At 43.2% G+C, this 23114-nt stretch overlaps 1 protein-coding gene across 1 annotated transcript in view; it reads left to right on the plus strand.

Moving 5' to 3' along the window:
* The window catches only part of LOC306790374 (ATP-binding cassette sub-family C member 12-like), a gene marked incomplete at its 5' end in the record, with an annotated part of 34835 nt that extends 14234 nt beyond the window's left edge, over nucleotides 1-20601 (plus strand). Inside the window, 17 exons of the mRNA XM_079286583.1 lie at nucleotides 1580-1652; nucleotides 2261-2464; nucleotides 2813-2947; nucleotides 3236-3326; nucleotides 4014-4106; nucleotides 4219-4322; nucleotides 4864-5046; nucleotides 5773-5999; nucleotides 6230-6367; nucleotides 10310-10499; nucleotides 10608-10697; nucleotides 11430-11619; nucleotides 13927-14086; nucleotides 14209-14287; nucleotides 19492-19605; nucleotides 20173-20337; nucleotides 20419-20601. Coding sequence (XP_079142709.1) covers nucleotides 1580-1652; nucleotides 2261-2464; nucleotides 2813-2947; nucleotides 3236-3326; nucleotides 4014-4106; nucleotides 4219-4322; nucleotides 4864-5046; nucleotides 5773-5999; nucleotides 6230-6367; nucleotides 10310-10499; nucleotides 10608-10697; nucleotides 11430-11619; nucleotides 13927-14086; nucleotides 14209-14287; nucleotides 19492-19605; nucleotides 20173-20337; nucleotides 20419-20511 — 2329 coding nt within the window. The 3' untranslated portion in view covers nucleotides 20512-20601. The remainder of the gene's footprint in view (nucleotides 1-1579; nucleotides 1653-2260; nucleotides 2465-2812; nucleotides 2948-3235; nucleotides 3327-4013; nucleotides 4107-4218; nucleotides 4323-4863; nucleotides 5047-5772; nucleotides 6000-6229; nucleotides 6368-10309; nucleotides 10500-10607; nucleotides 10698-11429; nucleotides 11620-13926; nucleotides 14087-14208; nucleotides 14288-19491; nucleotides 19606-20172; nucleotides 20338-20418) is intronic.
* Between the last annotated feature and the right edge of the window lie 2513 nt (nucleotides 20602-23114).

Here is a 23114-nt window from a genome sequence, read left to right on the forward strand (position 1 = left end):
TGTTCTCACAATCGTATCGTCAACACGGCAACCACGCACATGACAAGACACAATTGTTACCGGACTTATTTATCTTTTACCCACCCGAACGTCCTTTAATATCTTGCATTCAAAAGCCTCCCAGCACCCCGCGGCAATCTTACCTTTTGCAGACTCGATTCCCGGCAGCAGTGCCTGGTTGCTTCCAAAGCTACCGAAGCTGTCCTGGCTCACCAGCTCCTTCTTGTCAGTGTCTTTATTCCATTTTGAACCACACCATCCAAAACTCAAACTCTAGGTAAGGCCGGCGAGGTAATCCGCGGACATCGGGCTCTTACCTATACCGAGCAGTGTTGGTCCGCCACTCCCAAAGAACACGCAGTTCGGCCTATCAGGGCTGCCGCCCATCAACGCTTATCGATTCAGCGCTCCCAGTCCTCGCAGTTTACCAAACGCTCTGAATCTCAGTATTCACTGAACTAGTCCCCTCTGCTCACCCTGCTAGTATACTTCAGACTGCAAATCATAGCTTACCTCAGTGGAACGAGGCCTCCCTCGTGGAACATGGCCACCGGCCACACAGAGCTAGCCGTTAGCAGCGCTTAGCCAAGCAGAAATACCTCTAAGATTCCTAGTAGCTAACTCACAGATTTCATGAAACGGCTCTGCCCACCGATATTGTGGGCCCAGGATTGTCTGCTTGACTAATGCCGCCGTCAGCACACACAGCGAGGCCGGCAAGACTGTCCCATCTGGGGTTCGCCAAATTTGTTGAGGCTAAAATCTCCTCACAATGAAAATGGAGCAGGCTAGCACACGTGGAATGATAGCTTTTCAGACACACGGCGCTAAAAACATTACCGAAACTGATTTACAATTATAAGGAATTTAATTCCACTGATGTAAGTACATTTACAGTTATACATTGGAGTGTACACTCCTATGACATATTAAAACAATACAACCCCATTTGGAAAAAAACTACCTCTGGTCTCAGGACACAGCCGTCCAGCAGATTCACAAACTAAAGAGGCAGAAAAAACGCTTCTCACCCACCCACATATTAATTCACGACTCCTCCCTTCCGTCTATCTCAATTTCTATTGGCTACCCACCCTCAGCTCAGCAAACGCCTGTCTTCACATCTGTCTCTCCTGAGCAGCTAACCCATTCAATGATTGTCAGTTACGTTTTAAACCCTTCTATAATAATCCTTCAAAATAAAAGTTATACTTCTGCACTTGGCAGAAGTTTCATGCTTCTGCATGTATGTTTATGCTTATGTTTATCTTAATTATGCATTCTCAAAACCCTTATGATTATGACTAACTATGAATTATTAATTATTAAACACTTTTATTATATCTACTAACTACAGTTTTTTACTCAAATTTCTTACATTAGGCCCATAGTTCTGCTGTAATCATTATCTTGTATGAAGTACATACTGGAGTGAAAGTCAACATGCAGCAGACCCGACTGACGTATTTAAAACATGTTTTTCCAAAATATTCAAATCTTATCTTTAAAATGGCTCAGTTGAATACACTATACGTCGCTGTCTCTTGACATTAAGGTAACTCATTGTCTTCCTCCACAGATACAACAGAGTTGTGGATGTCTGCAGTCTCAGAGCTGACCTGGATATCCTCCCATATGGTGATCAAACTGAGGTGAGGGCCTTCTGCTGTACTCAAAACTCCCCGAGCTGAATGTTTTTGATTGATTTATTTCAAGCTGAGTGGAACTTTTAACACCAACACCCTCTGATGAGGGGTAGGCATTAACAAAAGATGGAATAAGGTAAACATTAGTTGGTACAATCAATAATCCAGTTTGTTTTTCTTTCTTTGAACTGTTTTAAAGCCCATTTTAATCTTGTATTTTTGTTAGTAACATCATTTTATTTCGAATTGCTTTGTAAAGCATTTAAATATCAAAAAAATATACCTCAAACTCTGCCAATTATGTTATTTTTGACTGTCTCCGATAGCAATTCATTCATGAAACTGACACTAAAACTAGATGTTCACCGAAAATTCATCTAGTGTGCAAAGTACAGTCATTTTACAAAAAACAAAGTGTTGGTATGAATGGTTGCGACACAATTTGGGATCAGTTCCAAGTCTGACGGATGTTTCTTACTTAATCTTAAGCTGTTATTAGTTTTATTTCTTCTATATTGTTGTAAGTTAGTAAAAGGGAAAAGCAGATTTTGTAATGTACCATATCGTGACGTGTTGTCAGTGATCTTATCAGCTTCCTGCTGTTTTGTTGGCAGATCGGAGAGCGAGGGCTGAATCTGTCAGGGGGGCAGAAGCAGAGGATCAGTCTGGCCAGAGCGGTCTACTCCAATAAGGACATCTTCCTCCTTGACGATCCACTATCTGCTGTCGATGCCCATGTGGGGAAACACATCTTTGAGGAATGCATTAAGAAAGAGCTCCATGGAAAATCCATCATACTGATTACACACCAGCTCCAGGTAGACACAGCATTGTTCTTTAGCAGATAGTGAATCCTAAATCGCTTAAAATTAAGAATTACATTTCTCAATTAAATTTACATAAAATGATTTGAAAATCCATCTATTGTGCTACCTATTGTGGTAAACAATACCCCACCCCAAAGTAACAGTAAATCAAACTGGTTTCTGATTGCAGCCATTAGGTTTTTTTATCGTGAATTGTGAGCGTCACTATAACCACAAGATAAGAGCGTCTGCCAAGTGTCATATATGTAAAGACGTGCTGTTTAGACTACGTTAGGTAGAACTCCGGCCACAGAGCTGAGATAGTTTGTTGACATTGTTGTCCTCACTTGTGTCTGTCAGTATCTGGAGTTCTGTGATGACATTATGCTTTTGGATGACGGCGAGGTGCAGGAGGCTGGAAACCACCAGGACCTAATGAAAGCCAATGCACGCTTTGCTCAGCTCATCAGCAACTACCGCATGGAAGAGCCCGAGGTAAAAAAAGAAATCTACAGTACAATACTCTAATGTACGATAACCTTTGTGTCTTATCTCCATGTTTTAAGAGCTGCGAAACCTTACACCGGTTCTTTGTTGGTTTTTAGCTTAAAAACAATAAACCGATGCACGTAAGCTGTAAACCAAATGTGTCAGAGGTTTATAGGAAGCAGAAAGATGTCTTGTACTAGGCCACAAGTTAACGATTCATCATTTACTTTGGGGTGAAAGTCGTCAACTTGTCCACACTCCGCAGTATCACTGCGTTTTCGCTTTGTCATTCAGACTCCGAATGAGGAAGTGTCTCCCCAAGACGCTGCCCAGCTGAGGGACATTGAGCTAAGAGAAAGCACCGACAGTGGGTTAGTGAACCCAGGTATGGAATCAAGAAAACATGACTGTTTGTGGAATCATCTAAAATAGTTGACATGGGATGAAAGGGGGATATTCTATACAATTCTGCTTTACTTTTGGCACAATTCTCTTTGGACTAAAGTGCCATTCGTGTCAATGCATAACAAGGAGGAGGTAAAAGGTAGTCAGCTGTCCATCGAGGTAACAAAGGGACCTTGGTCGACAAAATAAAGGACAATGTACTTTGTAAAAGCTTTGTAAAACAATAGAAGACAGGGCAACACATCTACAATCCTGACTGTTAATATACTATCATTGATTTATTTGGGCATGTGTGTCCTTATTACGGTCTACAGCATAAAGATGACAGATATTTTATTTTATTGATATCTCCCTTCCACATGTTCTCTTTCAGCATTTGACATGTCGGATGAAAAGGACGATGGAATGACAACAAACCAAAGATGTAAGTCTGGAAAACTTATTAAATTATAACTATAACCAGAAGTGCTGGCTGGATGGTTGAACAGCATCTCTCTCAAGATCTCTTTCTTAGTTTTTCACTTTTTCCTCTCACTTTTTCTGTTCACAACAAACGAGCGCAACATTACGAATGCCTTCCAGGAAAGAATATGTGCACCGTTATTCCCGCATTTCAACAATTATTGCTCCCCTTTCTACAATGGTTTTCATTTTTCTTCCTCTTAAGCACCCGTCGATGATCAGCTGGTCAGTCAGGAGTCCGCCACAGAAGGTGCCGTCTCCTGGAGAGTCTACCAGCAATACTGCAAGGCAGCTGGAGGTTTGAACACCGACAACACACACACACAAATGCATCGTCATGATCTATGCAATAATACACAATTCACACATGGACAACCTGGTTGATGATGTTTGATGTGACTGTGCTGCAGGCTACACAGTAAGCTTCCTTACCATCCTGAACTTGGTCCTGATGATTGGATCCACAGCCTTCAGCAACTGGTGGCTCAGCTTCTGGCTGGGGCAGGGTGATGGGGTGAGAACCATCTCTCTTTTTCTTTGTTTCTCTCTCTCTCTTACACACACCCTTGGTAGCATTTCAATGTGTTTTCAGTAAGTGTGTGACTTCTCACAGCTGGAAAGATAATTTCATGGTCCAACAGGCATGTTTTATAAAAAGTCTGAGGGTTGTGAATAGCTCTCTTCAAAGAGTGTCTGTTTTACCCAACCTTTCAACAGCCACACACTTTTTTTCACATCGTTGGTCAGATGTGCACAGATGTTGGTATTGCTGCATGTGCTCTGCAAATTCTTTTACCTCACATAACTTCACTGTCTGTGTTTATGGCTGAACCAAACTGGTTTTGTCTATATTGGCAGTGATAGAGGTGGTGTGCTTATGTTGAACAGATGGAACTTAACTGTATAACTGTTGTAAACTGTGCTAAATATGTGATGCAATATGTGTTATTTCCACATATCTGCACCAATTGTTATAGTATGAAAAATGTTCAAACAAATGTGTTGATCCATTTTTTACGTTTCCACTAACATCATATATTTTCTGTTTTTTTAAGTCATCCAATAACACAACCTCAAACCAAGGAGACATCTCACAAAACCCTCACCTGAGCTTCTACCAAATGATTTATGGCGTGATGGTGGTCGTCATGGTGACACTTGCCATCATCAAATGCTTCTCCTACACTTGGGTGACCTTGAATGCGGCCACCAAACTCCACGACACCATGTTCAAGAAGGTACTGTTGGATGGCTGACCCCCAGCCATCTATATACCATCAAACATAACCATGTTTACTGAATATAATATACGATCCCGTTAAATCTGTTAAGAATTTTCCATATCGTTTACTGTTGCGACTGATGGAACCACAGGGTAAGGACTCAAATACACGATCCAGAGAGCAGGATAAGATGCAGAAAAAAACATCTTTGCTTGTCAGAAAAAGGTTCGGAAACACAGGAGATCTGTCAGGTAATCAGGCAAAACACACAAGGGCAGAAAGTGAAGCATCTGAAACGAGAGAGGTGAGTAACACAAAATAGAACAGGAAATAATGAAATGTCAAAATAAAGGAAAATATAACGTAAGGACAAGGTATTACAGACAGAAGGGAGGGACCAAGAGAAAAATTCACAATTATAAATGCGTCTACGTCTTCACGATGGATACATATTTCATAGCCATGGTCGGAGCCACGGATTCTTTCCCTGACTTTCCCAAAACCTCAGTCATATCAATTAGTGAGACAGACTAGACTAACATATTTAATTAAACAACCCCTCTGGCCCTGCCCTCACTCTGCTACTAGGGGATGGAGAGGAGGGATGGGAGCTTAACAAGGGGGATGCATTTTGGTCATTCTATGAACAAAGGGAATGCCATCCCCCCTCATCACCCTCAAATTAACTACTCCCTATAAATATACATTGATGATTACTTTTGTTTTGTTTTCCTTTCTCAGATTTTCTCCAGTCCCATGAGTTTCTTTGACACGACGCCAACAGGACGCATTCTCAACCGCTTCTCCAAAGATCAAGAGGAGGTGGACACGGTGCTTCCCCTCCACATGGACCCTTTCTTGCAGTTTACTCTGCTGATCACCTTCACCATCATCACCATCTCGGCAGTCTTCCCTCCGATGCTGGCAGCTGTGGTTTTCATGGGAGCTTTGTTCGGCCTCATTCTCTTGTGAGTGGATACCAGTTTAAACATGAAAAGAAATTATTTGTATGGGTACTTTTGGAAAATATGATCGTAGCAATTCACAATCTGGTACATGCTGATTACACGTTCAGTTCATTTTATGACATTTATTTAGATTCAGATTGTTATTTAAATTGTTGCACGTCTTAAAAGCAGGTGTAGTACAAGAGTTCTTTAACGGCAAACTAAATATATCAGTTGTGATTCATCTGCAGTATCTTCCAGAGGAGTATCCGACAGATGAAGAGGATGGAGAATGTCAGTCGTTCTCCCTGCATCTCTCTCACCACCTCTACCCTGCAGGGCCTCAGCACCATCCATGCCTACAACATAAGAGACAGACACATACAACTGTAAGATAGCAAAGTTCCTCAACATGACTAAACTGTGTGGCTCCTCATATTGCTGTTTGCAGCGTTGTCTGGGTGACAATTTGGACAGTTTAAAATGGCAGAAAATTTATCTTGATGTACATTTAAATCATAGTGTATTATAATTCCCATAGTTCTAATACATACAAAAATTAAAGTTAGATTTGATAATTAAAATATCCCCATATTCGAAATTATGAGCTCAAAAGTCGAAGTTATGAGATAGAAAATCATAATTATGAGATACTTAAACACAGTCATAGAAGCAGCTCTTTGGCTGGTACACTTGAAATGGAAATGTATTGGGAGTACATTGAAGACTACTTTAAACATGGCTTTACAACAGATGAAATACTTCATGTGGGATTGTGCAAACGCACTCTTGAAAGGATTTTACGCATTGAACAAAGTTAATGTAATAACTTGTGTTTGATATTTGTCTTTGCTATTTTCTTTAACAGTTTGATATTTGATAGAGTAATGTGGGTTTCTTCACCCTAAATTAAAAGGATTTAAGTTATAATAAATGTGCTTAAATATATTTTTACATTTATATAACTGGATGTAGCCTAGGGGTGGGAATCACCAGAGATCCCGCGATACGATATTATCACGATACTGCGATATTCTGAGTATTGCGATAACATAGGCCTATATTGCGATTTATTACGTTTTTCAACTTCAAATTATGTCCCCAAAGGAAAACTGTTGCTCGTAGCTTCTGAATACCGTAGCTGTTGTGCTAGCAGCTAGCAGAGCTACGAGCAACAACAGGACTCAGGACAGCAGAGTTATATTGCAAACCAAGATGATTTATTTCTCTCACTCAAAAACACGCACACAAAAACACGCAATAACTGTTGTTGCTCGTAGCTTCGGAATACCGTAGCTGTTGTGCTAGCAGCTAGCAGAGCTACGAGCTACGAGCAACAACAGGACTCAGGACAGCAGAGTTATATTGCAAACCAAGATGATTTATTTCTCTCACTCAAAAACACGCACACAAAAACACGCAATAACTGTTGTTGCTCGTAGCTTCGGAATACCGTAGCTGTTGTGCTAGCAGCTAGCAGAGCTACGAGCAACAACAGGACTCAGGACAGCAGTTATATTGCAAACCAAGATGATTTATTTCTCTCACTCAAAAACACGCACACAAAAACACGCAATAACTGTTGTTGCTCGTAGCTCTGCTAGCTGCTAGCACAACAGCTACGGTATTCCGAAGCTACGAGCAACAACAGTTATTGCCTCGTTGCTTTTAGATTCTAATGAGAAGACACGCTGCTTCGTTTTACTTCTTCCGTTTGGTAGCCTTGAGAGACCTTATGCTGCGTTCACACCGGTCGCGTTGATTTTTTGACGCACTGCAAAAATTGCGTCCAACGCACTGCACAATCGCGTCCAACGCGCAGCCGGTCGTGTTCACACCAAACGCTGCAAAATCTCGTAGCGCCGGAGAGGGGGCGTGGTTTATCGTACTGGAAGCCGTTCACCTGGCCGCCATTTCTTTCCGCTGTCAACCGTGAAAGGAATAAGGACAATTGCTGCTTTGTACGTGTTGTGGAAGTCCCTCAAACATCGGAATGCCAAACGCCGTCATGTCTGGTTCATAATATTGTTCAGAGGAGCTCCGTGGATTGTATCGAGCTGTATTCACTGTCTAGCAAGCCACCGGTCGCTGTTTACTACAGCTGTAGGAACACAAAATAAACTGATTTGGCTGTGATTCAACGGCAATAAACCGACAAAAAGGGACTCCGAAATAACTACATAATGATGCCGATTTGTACTTGTCTTCTCCGACAAAAACGTCACGTAGACGTAAATACGGCAGCGTCTATTCATTGTTTGTACCGTATGGTTTACACACACACATGTATACACATAGTTTGGTCCGGTCTCTATTGATATGAGGTATCGTAGAGCTCTGGGTGAACACAGACGGCTACAGGATTTATTTCCTGATTCAACAACGGCAGGAAGCCAGTGATGACAGGGGGATCAACTCAACGCTGATAGGCTGTCACGCCACAGCGTCACGCGATTATGCCGCTGAAGTTGAAAAATTTCGCGAGTTGCCGATTTTGCGGCGTCCAACGCGTCCACCGCACTGCAATAACGCGTCCGCCGCGCCATCGCAAAATTGCGGCGAGCCAGTCTCATCGCGTCTGTGCATAGACTTTGTATGTAATCTCGACTCGCGTCAAAAAATCAACGCGACCGGTGTGAACGCAGCATTAGTCTGTGTATGTCTGCATGAAAAGATGTACGAAGATATATTATATTCGCTAATGCTAATCGCGGTTAGCATTTCCCCATTGGCGTAATGTTAAAATTAGCTTAGAAGCTAGCGAGTCGGACATGTACCTACCGGTTCATGATGTGGTGTGTTAAAGGACCCAAATGCAGACTCAGGACAGCAGAGTTATATTGCAAACCAAGATGATTTATTTCTCTCACTCAAAAACACGCAGGATCGCTATTGATCGCTATCGCCTTCGTCCTCCTGTGCACTAAAACCATTGAAGTCCTCTTCTTCAGTGTCGGAATTAAACAGCCTCAGAATTGCTTCGTTCGTGCTTGCAGTCCGTGTTTCGTCTGCACCCTCAGTGTCACTTTGCTCCCGAGGCAAATCCGCCCTTGAGCTTGCGCTGTCCTCCTCATTGCGCTGTCCTCCTCATCTCGCAGCAGTCCAGCCTTTCGGAACCCGTTGGTGATGGTGGATTCTTTCACACTGCTCCACGCTGTTAGGATCCACTGGCAGACTTGAGAAAAAGTTGCTCTCCTCATGCAGCGTGTCTACGTTGCTCATAGCTCTGAATAGCATTTACGGCCAACTGGCTTGCCAGTTGCTGCTAGCACAACAGCTATTCAGAGCTATGAGCAACAACAGTTATTGCCTCATTGCTTTTCGTTTGGTAGCCGTGAGAGACCTTAGTCTGTAATGCAAGTATGTCTGCATGAAAAGATGTACAAAGATATATTATATATTCGCTAATGCTAATCGCGGTTAGCATTTCCCCATTGGCGGTAATGTTAAAATTAGCTTAGAAGCTAGCGAGTCGGACATGTACTGTTAAAAGCATCGTGCCGTTCAACCTTTTTTGTTAACAGTCCTGGTGAGAGGTAGGTCAAAGGTACTTCATCCATATTGTAGTGACCCTGTCAGTAACAGCTGGTAGCAGAGGGGTTGCTGGTAGCAACTGTTCTGTGTCGGGAGCTAGTAAATGTTGTGTTAGACCGGAACCGGAAGTTGCGGTTGTTGTTGTGGCGGAGAAAAGCTACGAAAAATCCGTATATAAATCGCACCGGACTATAAGCAGACGCCTCAAATCGTGGGGTAAAAAGTAGCGGCTTATAGTCCAAAAAGTACGGTACAAATCGGCATCATTATGTAGTTATTTCGGTGTCCCTTTTTGTCGGTTTATTGCCGTTAAATCACAGCCAAATCAGTTTATTCAGTGTTCATACAGCGGTATTAAACAGCGACGTGTGGCTTGCTAGACACAGTGAATACACCTCGATACTATGTTATGAACCAGACATGACGGCTTTAGTTTCCCGGGATATCTGTGACTTCCACAACACGTACTAAGCAGAAATTGTTGGCTTTCAGTAAAATATCATTAAATCTATGACAGAACAACAAACTAAATGTTGGGAATTTTGTCACTTACAGCTCCAAAGTTTCGTGCCAAAATGCAAAGTTTGTTGTTGTAGTGCCACCAACTGATCAAATCGCACCACATTTGACACTGCATGCCCTTGGGTCCCCAGCAATACAACCGCCAAGTTTGAAGTAGATCAAATCAACAGTTATCAAGATACGCAAAGGACACTCACTCATAGAGTTTCCTTGCTTTATCGTTAGCGGTACAGTATGTATGTTCACAAACCTGCATGTTCTTTATCACGTTCTAGGTTCAAGTCACTGAATGACATCAACTCCAACCACTATTTATTGTTTCACTCTGGAACACGTTTGCTCTCCTTCTGCCTGGACTCCATGGCTTCAACCATGACCTTGTTGGTGTCTCTGTTCGTTGTGCTCAGCAGTAATGACTTCATCAGTCCGTCTTTGAAAGGCTTGGCCTTGTCCTACACCATACAGGTAGGTGAGTTTGGAACAGAAAATGAATGAACCTTTGGTTTATTTTTGCAAAGATACAGTGAAAGCAACTGCAACATGTGTATTTAAAGATGTTGATGTGTTGTCCAGCTGACAGGCATCCTTCAGTATACAGTGAGGGAGGCGACGGAGGTCGAGGCTAGATTCAACTCGGTGGAGCGGCTGCAGGCATACATCACGGTCAGACTCTAAACACCTCTGCCTCTGAAAAATAATGATACACATACCTGTATACCAGTGACGGGCCGTGCATTTTATATCTGGGCCTTCACTGCTGTCCTGCAGCTGAAACATCTCCTAATAAACTCATGATGGCGCCACAGCTTAAATTGTTGAAAATATAATGTTTTCTGCGCTCACGTAGGAGACAACTGGCTGTGTGACCTCACTGCAAAGCTGCACCTGAAAACTGAGCTGCACGTAATGATAGAATAGAATAGAAATATACTTTATTCATCCCCAAGGGGAAATTTGTCAATGACGTACTTGTAGGCCAGCTAGCAGGCTCTGGCACGACAAATAATACACCCAACATGTCAAACTAAAGATCTGATTGGTTGAAGACTATGACAATCAACAATATCGTCCCAATTCACTTAAACTGCACATGGATGCACTTGTGAGTCTGCAGGCCTCTGCCTCTCTTCTTACCTAGAGACAGAGGTGAAATCTGATTGGATAAAAGCTCTACTTAGAACAAGCTGCACTGGAAGCAGAGCAACTGAGGAAGACTAGCTGTGCAGTGAGAATAAGATAATGGAAAAAATATTTTTATATCTTCTTGAAACTGTCCATTAAACTACTCAAGGATAACAGATTCTAAAGCTAATAGTTTCTCTTCTATGAAGTACATTTTTCTCTGACACACTTCCTTTCCCCTCCTTCAAAGTAATTGTTGCTTATTGTGTACAGGGTTGTACGTCTGAGGCCCCCAGGCAAATAAAGGAGGCCCAAGTCCCAGAGGATTGGCCGAAGAGCGGAACCATCACCTTCCAGGACTATAAGATGAGGTACAGAGAAAATACACCCATTGTCCTGAACGGACTCGATTTCTTCATCCGAGCTGGAGAGAAGCTGGGCATTGTGGGAAGGACAGGCTCTGGTAAGACCTTGACTCCAGCAGTTTTTACTTTGTTTTTCATGCAGGTTGAGTTTGGTGGGAGACATATTAAAATGATTGATTGATTGAGGGAAACTATCACTAATTATCAGAGTTGAATCTTGAACAGTCCTAAATAGACACAATTTTACCTATTTCAATACATCATATCATATAATAAGCAACATATATGCATTACAATGAATCACGAAACCTGTAGTCTATATTGATCACAATGCAGTGTCAGGCCATGCATTTTATACCTGGGCCTTCAGTGCTGTCCTACTACAGTTGAACCACCTCCTAATAACCTCAGTATGACGCCACAGCTACCGGTTATTATTTGTTTCTAGGGGTGTAACAATACACGTGTTCGCATTAAACCGTTCGGTACGAGGCTTACGAACCGAACCATACGTTTAAATAATACTCGTGCATTTGGAAAATGCAGAAGCTTAAATTGTGGGAAACATAATGTTCTTTTGGTGGAGCCACTGCGCTCAACCTGGCAACCCACCAAACGTAGTGCTGCCACCACAGAAGAAAAACATTACTCTTTTGAGGCGCGTGTGTTCTGGGAGGCTATGCTAAATTAGCTTAGCAGGAAAACCAACATCAGCAGACACGCTGAAAACTCTCCCGTCAGCGTTTAGCTGTTCCTTACCGATTCAAACAGGGCTAAAGCATCGCCACACAATCCCCATTTCTCCAGACCAAAATTCTTGCTTTGTAAAAGAAAACAGATACATGAATACACACATGATGGGATGCTTCGTCATTAACGGACAATGCATATAGTTAAAATCAATGTAATTAACACAATGCCAAGAACAAACTCACAAGAACCAGTCATATATATTTATGTGACAACAAAGCATGACGAATCAATCCAGCAACACTGCGGCGCTAAAACACGTATTCCGGCACATGCTAAAGCGCACGGGCCATTCAAATATTATTCACATCAGAGGAAACGGTATTAACCATATCATAAAAACAACACCATAGACAAATTAACACAGTAGTAACGCTACTGCAGATGTAAAACAAACGCAGTTCACTTACCAAAGCTGCTGTTAACTTAAAGACAAAGTATATCCTCCTTTCTTTGTTTCCAAAGAGTTTAATGACGCTGTTGTACAGTACATCAGTGCGGTTCAGTTCCAGTAAGAGGTCCTCCTGCGAACGTGTTCGTTGAGTTGTAGATCCACTCGTGTCTCAGCAAAAGTTTTCAAAAGTTCCGTAAGTGTCCTGTCGTGCTATGGTGCCTTGTTGCTGCTTTGCTTAGCCACCTCAGGTTAGCGTAGCGTGGCTCCAAACACGAAGACGCTCAGTTGCAAATAAAACGCATTCCAAGCCATAAAATGTGCAACGCTGATCCGACGCTGTTAGCCAGGAATACCGTTCGTACAAATCCTTTTCCTTGCTAGGTCAGGGTTGCTAGCTGTGGGGTTGGCCGACCCTTTCTTACAATGTCCAGCTATTCTGGAAACGTCCTTCTCCAGAAAGGCATTGCCAGTAACTCCTAAATCCGTTTCTCCTCTTCCTCCATCCATTGAGTGTTAAAAAAACAAAGCTAAACCAAGCAAAACACGAAAAATGTCATGTCAATGTCATAACTTCTTACATATCTTTCAGCTTGAACTGTTACTACTACTATTACTAAGTTCTGCTAGCTAGCTTCAGCTTCAAAACAGTCACGCTAGCCCACTGACCAATCACACTGCACATTAATGCTGACGTACTTGTAGGCCACCTAGACAGCTCTGACATGTCAAAGAATACGCCCAAGATGTCAAATTAAAGATCTGATTGGTTGAACACTATGACAATCAACAATATCGTCCCCATTTACTTAAACTGCAAAGTCTACCTAGAGGGCATCGGGCCTCTCTTCTTACCTAAAGAAATAGGGGCGAAATCTGATTGGATAAAAGCTCTCCTTAAAACAAGCTGTGCTGGAAGCAGAGCAGCTGAAGACAGTAGCTGTGCAATGAGAAATTAAGCAAATGGGAAAAATAATTTGAATACATGAAGTGTATTTATGAAAAAGTATTAAATAGCTGTAACTTTGTAATTCTGTTTAGGCCAGCAGAGAAGGCTTTGCTGGCCCTGACAGACCACCACTGTCATAATGTATCTTCTACAATGCAAATGTTGATAGCCCAGTTTAACAGCATCTTTGGATTTAAATGTGTAAATGAAAGAACTTACTTGGATTAGAGTGTTGACTTGTAGAGACATGGCTGTAGGGTGCTAAGGGGACCTGCCTCTGTGAACCATTAGGGTTACTGTCCTTTGTTTCTGTAGGGAAGTCCTCTCTAGGCGTGGCTCTGTTCAGGCTGGTGGAGCCAGCATCAGGGACCATCCTGATAGATGGCGTGGACATTACAGCCATTGGTCTGCAGGATCTGCGCAGCAAATTGTCCATCATTCCCCAGGATCCTGTGCTATTCATTGGAACGGTCAGGTAACCTAAGCTAACCCCTAACTCCATAGAGCTTTATGTTTACACTCAGGTACACACTGCTCCCACTGTGGTGGGTTAGTCTCTGGCTCGCCAACTGTGATAGTGCATGTCCTTTCCTCCAGGTACAACTTAGACCCCTTCAATAACTTCAATGATGAGGAGATCTGGGCGGCGCTGGAGAAGACCTACATTAAGGACTCGGTATGTTCGCTGGACAATATGAAGCACAGTACATTAACAGTTTCATTAGAGAGTCTAATCAATTATCCAGACTCAATCTTTTTAGCTAGCGTGCAGCGATTTCTTTTCACATATCTTGAAGTGAAATGTTATCTGACCAGATAGTAGCTGTCTTAGTGGTGTATTGATGTTATTGAACCCTTATTTTCCAATGTATTATGAACCATAGCATTGGTGGAAGAAGTATTAAATTCTTTACTTTAGTAAAAGTAGCAATACCACACTGAAAATACTCACAAGTAAAGTCACTGTATGTAAGGCAAGGCAAGTTTATTTGTATAGCACATTTCAACAACAAGGTAATTCAAAGTGCTTCACATAAAACACATTAAAACACATTAAAAGCATCAAAACATAAGGCAAAAGAAAAGGAGTTCTATTTCATCCTTACTGACCGCCAGAGGCAGTGCTTCACACTGGATATCTTCCGTCTCGCGCATGCGCAGGTCGAATATTTATATCAACAAAGTCACGTGTGACCTCGGATGACCCCCGTCGTCTATAAGTTCCGGTGTCATCCTGAGCTCAGTCCTTTTTCATCTTCTCGCGACGCAGGTTAGCTACCATGGTAGCATACACAAGGATGTGTCTACGATCAAGACATATTAGAGCTCGTCGCTGTAGCCTTGTGACCACCGGTCGGAGTTGCGGTTCTCTCGCCCTCCAAAGGCTGCGACGAGCTGTCCCTCTTCGGAGGGAACGGTGTGTTCGCCGTTCGGACATCGAGCCCCGGACTGGTGGACGCCCCTATCATCGGTCGTCACCAGTCTGATAAGGGCCAGCTAAGTCGTGATGACAGCAATCGGTAAGATCGATTAACATTGTTTTCTATAACAGTTGTTTGTTCCACGGTTGGCAGAGCGCTTCCGCTCTAGTTAATCGCGTGGCGCGCTAACGAGAGCGTAGAATTACGCTGTCGGCCCGCCCTTCACAGTGTTACGGCTATCACAGTTAGCAGAGTGTTCCTGCTCAGGCAAACTTGGTGAGACACTAGATCGGCATTGGCGTTGTGTCCATTGAGATTTAATCTTTACATCTGACATAATTTGCAGTTAGCAGTGTCTTCACTCAGGCTAACTTGGTGAGATGCTAGCTGGGACTGCGTCCATCAACTTTGTAAACCTTACGGCCGTCACAGTTAACAGAGCGTCCCCGCTCAGGTTAACTCAGTGGGAAGACGGCTAAACAGAGCTGATACTGGGGCTGTGTCCATCAACTTTGTATCCTTACGGCTGTCACAGTTAACAGAGCGTCCCCGCTCAGGTTAACTCAGTGGGAAACTAGCTAAACAAAGCTGATACTGGGGCTGTAGCCATAAACTTTGTAGCCTTACGGCTGTCACAGTTAACAGAGCGTCCCCGCTCAGGTTAACTCAGTGGGAAACGCTTGCACGCCTGGCATACACAGCAGCTGGAACATCCACCTGTGAGTGCCTTCTTCAGGCGCCTTCTCGCCCTCACCACCTTTTCTGTTCCTCTCTCCGAGGAATATCTGAGGGAGTTGCATGCATGCTGGAGACACCAGGGCTCTCTCCCGCCTTACATCAGACCATGCAGGAGGCGGCAAATCTGGCCTTGCACGTATGCCAGCCAGTTAGATGACTATTGCGTCCATCAGTTTCCCCTGAGGAGACTCTGAGGCCCGATGCCAGGTGCCCTCGACCCAATGTTGGGTCAAAGATGACTTGCTATCCAGGGCTTATGACACAGCAGCGCTGTGCACTGTATCGACAACTCCCTCTCCCACCTCATGCTTTCCCTCGCAGATTCTCTGCAGCGGGCTACTTCGACGCTTCTGCTCAGTGATGCTTCATTACAGGCGTTTGCGCTCATATCGAGGGAACGTGGATGTATGATGTCCACCCTGGTTCAGACTCGCCGCCAGGTTTGGCTGGCGCAGTCACCCCTATCTGAGACATGTAGCAGGACCCTCCGTACTGTCCCAGTGGAACCTGGTGAGCTGTTCGAGTCAGCTGCTATACAGGCGCTTCAGCGGACTGTTAGAGCTAGCCAGACCAGGCAGCAGTTCTCTGGTCTTTGCAGGGACATGCCTGCACCCCCAGACCTAGGGGTCCCACTTTGGCCCCACAAGGCCGTTTTCTCAGCCTCCAGCTTACCCTAGTAGCCGCAACAGGCCTCGGCGTCCTGCTGAGAGGCCGGACCGCTACCTATACAACCCTACTTACGTCCCCGTCCCCCCGGCAGGGGTGCCAGGAGATGTCTCCAGGCCGGCTGTCGGGGTTCTTTCTCCCAGCAGCGGATTTCCAAGGGAGAGTGGTTCACGTCTATCGACGCCTATTCCCATGTTCCCATGGTGCATCACCACAACTTTCAGTCCTGGGTGCTTCCATTCGGACTCTCCCATCTCCCCATGGGTGTTCACAGTGTGTTACTGCTGTCCTTTGCCCCTGCAATCGCAGGGCGTGAACATACTGCCGTACTTAGACGACTGGCTGACCTAGGCGCCATCCCGGCTTCGGGCGCCACAGGACACTGCTCGCCTTCTCTCACGTGGGCCGGTGGGCCTCAAGGTGAACATGGAGAGGAGCTACCTGAGCCCTTCTCAGAGCATAACCTTCATTAGTGTGGCCCTATGAGGGCCTGTCTGTCGCCCCAGCATGTGGCCAACAACCCCCACAACCTCTCCCTCTTCCGAGGGGACAGACGGTTGCCCTACATCCTTTTCTCCGACTATTGGGTAAACTGACAGCTGCCTCAACTGTCGTTCCCTTGGGTTTGCGGATGGCTGAACAGCCTTCACTTGGATGCCAAGTGGCACAGATACAGGGCAGTAATATTATCGAAACAGTGCCTATTCACTATCCCCATGGAGGGAGTGCATATCTGGCGAACAGTGTCCCATTCCACCAGGAGATTGTCACAACAGATACCTGCCTCTCAAGGCGGGGTGCAGTGTGACAGAACAGGACAGCCTGGGGGCAGTTGTCTGCTGAAAGACCGCAGGTCCAGGCTCTAGAGCTAGCGCTCGAGCACTTCCTTCCATGTTTGAAGGGAAAGCATGTGCTTGTCCGGTGGACAGCACCTCTGCTGTGATTTCCCATGAACTATCAATGGGGCACCAGATCTGCAGAAGTTGCTACGGGGATCACCGTGGCCTTCTGACTTGGGAGGCCCCTCGCCTGACCAGCCTGTGTGCAATGCACCCACCAGGAGAACGGAACCAGGTTGTGGTTTTCCTGTTCCGTCACAGGCCTCCAGCCGTGAGAGTGGCGGCTGCATCCAGAACGTGTCGACCCACTGCCCCCACTGGGTCTCCCTGACGGAGAGGACCAGCCCTCTGGGTCAAGATGCCCTGGCTCACACGTGGCCAGAGGATCTTCTTTATGCCTTTCCACCATTCCCTCTGATTTTGCTATAAGCTTGTCAGAGTTTTTCCCCGACAGGAGCGATCTCCTGTCTCAAGTAGAGGGTCGGATTTGGCATTCCAATCCCTGCCGCCTTCAACTATGGGTCACGGGAGGGCCCGACCGGATGCTGAGTGGCTGCATAGAACCAGTCTGACTGACTATTCTGAATGCCAGTGCGCGGTCTACCTGCCTGCAGTACAAGAAACGGGTGGAAGCTGTTCTCCGACTGGTGGGCAGCTCAGAACAAGGTCCCAGTACAGCGCCGCGTGCCTGCTGTACTGAGTTTCTACAGTCCCTCCTGGATAAGGGCCGGTCTCCCCGGCATGGGACCTACCCTTGGTACTGGACACCTTATGCTTGTCTCCTTTTGAACCCCTGGCACAGGCGGAGCCGAGATGGCTATCGGCAAGACTGTTTTCTCCTTGCCGTCAATTCACCTCAATGTGGGGGCGAGCTGCATGCCCTATCAGTGGAAGAATCATGTCTGAGGTGGAACTCAGATGGCTTGGGTGTCACTTTCTGGCCTAATGCAGTGTTTCTCCCAAGGGTGTGGATACGTTCACATATAAACCGGCCTATCCAGCTGGCAAAGTTGACCCCCCCCCCCCCCTCCCCATTGGGAGAGGAGAGGTCAAGGCTGCTGTGCCCAGTGTGGGCCATCAGAGCTTATGTGGAAGCCACCGCCTGCATAGTCAGTTATGGTGAGCCTAAGAAGGGCTGTGCTCCTTTTTAAAAAAAACTAAAAAAACAGCACCTGTCCCACTGGATAGTGGAGGCCATTGCCTATACATACAAGGCGAGCGGCTGCGCTCGGCCGTCCGGGGTGAAGGGTCACTACCAAGAGTGTCTCCACACCGAGGGCAAGCCTGAGTGGTGTGCCTGTGGGGGATATATGTGCGGCGGCCTCATGGGCATCACCGAGCACATTCACCAAACACTACAGAGTTAACGTTGCCAACCCTCACCCACTGGGGAGGGTTCTTTGGCCAATTTTCTCTGCCGGAGCTATAAGAGGTAGTTACTGTGCTTCCTCGTGACTCTTTTGGTATAAGTCATCCAGTGTGAAGCACTGCCTCTGGCGGTCAGTAAGGATGAAATAGAACGAAAGTTACGAATGTAACCACGGTTCTATGAATCCTGGATGACCGCCAGAGTTCTTGGTCACTCGGAATCCCGTGAACTCGCGAGAAGATTCCATAGGACTGAGCTAAGGATGACACCGGAACTTATAGACGACGGGGGTCATCCGAGGTCACACGTGACTTTGTTAATATAAATATTCGACCTGCGCATGCGCGAGACGGAAGATATCCAGTGTGAAGCACTGCCTCTGGCGGTCATCCAGGATTCATAGAACCGTAGTTACATTCGTAACTTTCGATTTAAAAACAATTCAAGAAACAGTGTAAGAAATAAAATTCAGCAGTAAAATGCAGAAATGCAGGAAATGGATTAATATATTAATTGAATATGGTTCAATTAAAGGCAGCAGCAAACAGAAAGACCTTACTTGAGTTTAAGTACTGAAGTGTTATGAGCTTTGTGTACTTAATGTGTCAAAGTAAAAGTACACAGAGTAGAAAAATATACCCTGTGAGTTTTACACAATACCATTAGATTATTATTGCCAATGCAGTAAAGTGTAAGTAGCAATTTTATGTTTCAGTTGGTAGCTTTGACTATTTTACAAACTTGGGGTTTTTATATCATTATTTGATCATCGTCAGTATAGGTTACTCTTAGAGGTGGTAGTAGCAGACTTATAAGTGGTTCTATGAGTATTGTTTTGTTTCCTTAGATCTCCAGACTGGAGGGGAAACTACAGGCAACAGTGCTGGAGAATGGAGAGAACTTCTCTGTAGGAGAGAGACAACTCATATGTATGGCTAGAGCACTACTACGCAACTCCAAGGTTTGTCCATGAATTTCTGTCTTCTGTTTTCTTGCTATTTACACACTTCCCAACTTTTCAGCCACTGGATTACTACTGCCACATATATGTCATGGTTTCGTCCTGATTAGCTGATCAGCTGTCAGTGGGCTTTAACAGCTGTAGAGACTTCTGATGGAGTTTGTGTCTGCACAGGATCACTGTGCGAAGGCAAACCTATGTTGTTTTTTTATGTATGTTGACCTATTCAGACCACACTATATTCACACTAGTTCTCAATATGCAGATGTCACATAATGAGTTTCAAACATTTAGATATATTGAAACAAATGGATATAGTTGATGGTGCTATTATGATAAATCAAACTCCAACAACCCTCTTGGACTAGAGGCATAATTAAGACACGCAGCTATCATAACTGCCAGAGCAGCAGTGTTTCCTCTCTGTAGCCTGTTTAATGAACCGCGTTCTGTATTTTTCTACAGGCAGAATGTATTTGTATATTTACTAATTATTTGAGTCTGTATTGATATTCTGATCTTGAAGCGATCTGTGACTGCGTTTGGGTCCTTCCCCTGCTCCAACAGATCATTCTTTTGGATGAGGCAACAGCATCCATCGATGCAGAGACAGACGCCTTGATCCAGACCACCATCAAAGAAGCCTTTCAGGACTGCACCATGCTCACCATCGCCCATCGTATCAACACTGTGATGCATGCAGATCGTATTCTGGTCATGGACAACGGAAAGGTTTGAGAGATTAAAAAAAAGATAAAGATAAAGTTCATGTGCTTCTAATCCTAGACTAACAGTCAGCGATTTGTCCGACAGGTGGCTGAGTTTGACCATCCAGATGTGCTGAAGCAAAGACCAGACTCTCTGTTCTCCTCACTCCTAGCAGCTGCTAACACTGTGAACACCTGAACCACAGAGGCCCTGTGGTACCACGACACACTAAAAACTGTAACATAATAATATTCATTTCCCACTTTCATCAGTCCTGTCACATGTAATCTGGACCAGTCTGGTTTTATCCGGTGTGACTGAGTCCAACATTCATGGAGAAAGACACAATTTTTGTTTTTCACCTTACACACTGTATAAATATGGATGTAATTATCTCCACTGTCTGCTGAAGCAAATGCATGGACAATGTTTTTATAGGAGAGGTTTGAATATATATTTAAAAGATATTATTTATTGATTTTCTTTGACTTTGTTTGTTGCCACTTTGCAAAGCTTCTGTGTGAAGTTTCAATCTGCTGGGTGAATATGCACTATGCAATAGCACAGTGGCACTGATGGACAAACACAACAAGAATTTGGAGATATGCCAGTATGATTCCGTCATCAACGTTCCCGCCGTTTTTCGGTAGAACGTAAATAACAATGGTGGCGCCCGGCACCCAGTCTCAACGGTGAAAACCCAAATACCAAATATCTATATATCTCTATATATATATCTCTATATATATATATATATATATATATATATATATATATTTCACATTATCAAATCTGGCGCTCTTTGAAAAAAGTTTGGACACCCCTGGTGTAGAGGGAGAAGTGCAGTTGGGAGAGCCCACATCCTTTTTTCGCCGACTATTTATAGACGTTGATTGAATGTTCACGCTTAGACCAGATTTCAACCGGATTTGCAATACTAAAATGTTTCGTCCTCTACATTGTGCTAATAATAATATATCATCATTTTAGTCTTACTAAGAAACCACATCCACATTTATCAGTTGAAAGCCAGTATTGCACATCCCGTTGAAATCTGGTCTAACCGTGAACGTTTAATCAACGTCTATAAATAGTCGGCGAAAAAACTTTCACTTTTGAACCACTTTAAACGTGTTTTCAACGTCACAGTATTTTAAACGTGTTTTCAACGTCTGAATGCTCTCAGATCAATATTTAGCAACTAAATACTTAAGTCATAGTAACACATCATCGGTTTCCACTTACAGGACAAAAGACCAAGTGACACAGGCAACAGTTAATTCGTATTTATTCAGCACAATGTAAATATAAACAATGTTCTTTATAAAGAACATTGTTATATATTGTGTTCTGATTTTATGTCACACTATATACTGTGATCCAATCATTTAGTTGCCAAACAGCTAGTTAACTAACTAAATTGTTATAAATAGAATATTATAGTTATAAATGAAGTGTATATTTAGTGGTTTTAAGTGGCTCAGACAGTAAATTAATTGTGATTTGAATTCACTATTTTGTTATTTATATTTTCTCTCTTTTATTAATGCTGTAAAGAGAGAAAAAATAAATAACAAAATAGTGAATTCAAATCACAATTCTTGATGAAAAATGAATACATTCAATACAATAGTTCTTCACATCATATCAAGCAAAAACAAATTCACTTTAACCTGTTATTTATTGCTTTAAATTAACATTTTACCTGGTCGCACCACCATGACATTTATCAGTTGTGCCACCTGACAATATTAGTAATCACAGGAAAAATGCAGAAAATTTGCATTTTCTTTCAAATAAAACATGCTTTTAGTCAACTCCTTTTACGACTCTTTTTAAGTAAAATAAATATATAAAGTATATATTTCATAGTAATCATGTTTAGCACATAACTGGAATAGGCAAAATCACAGTCGCTTCCGCGTGGCATCCTTAATTAATTGTTAAACAATATTCATTAATACCATAAAAAATAGTTTGAAAGTGTATAACATCATTAACTTAACACTGTTAAACTTTAGAATTTAAAAAAATAATAATGTTAGAGCTTTAAATATAACATCATAGAGTAACATTCTCTGCAGTTGCACCACCTGACATTTGCAACTGATTTCAAATTAAACAGGCATCTACTAGGGCACTAGCATTAACTTTTGTTCTTGCTAACAACTTCATACATATACATTTCAAATAGAATAAAGACATTTATGATAAAATAACATTTTTCTAGTTTTACATTGGTTGTACCGCCCTGACATGGAAAGTGAACCACTCTACCTATAAGTTGAAAGTAGCTGTTTTTATCAATATTCAAAAGAGATATAAAAACATTTTCACTCTGCTATAAAGGTCAGTTGAGGTCCTCTTGATGATACAATAACCTGTTTCCTGTTTTCCACTTTAATTTTATCATAAAAGTCCCATCTTTACAGCTGTGCCACCCTGACATTTGAGAACATTCAAATTGCTGGACAAACGTTTTTAAATTATCGCAACAGCTTAAAACTATTGGTATTTGTAAAAATTTGGTTCATTTGAATCGTTACAACAATAAAAGCATGCCATAGTATTTCATTTAGAATTTATTATCATTTCAATACATTTTTTAATAGTTTTCTTAGTCTGTTCATCTGCTAGGACAGGTGCACCGCCTGACATTTTCATGGTTTGAGATGCCAAAACATAAAATATAAATTATTTTTATATGAATGATGTAAGGAGATTGTACGCTCTTCCAATATCAAGGATTGTGACGGTAACGTAGGCCATTACGATATTAAGAAGATTTACTGGAGGAGGAA

This window comes from Melanostigma gelatinosum (assembly GCF_949748355.1).
Source record: "Melanostigma gelatinosum genome assembly, chromosome: 2".
Taxonomy (NCBI): Eukaryota; Metazoa; Chordata; class Actinopteri; order Perciformes; family Zoarcidae; genus Melanostigma; species Melanostigma gelatinosum.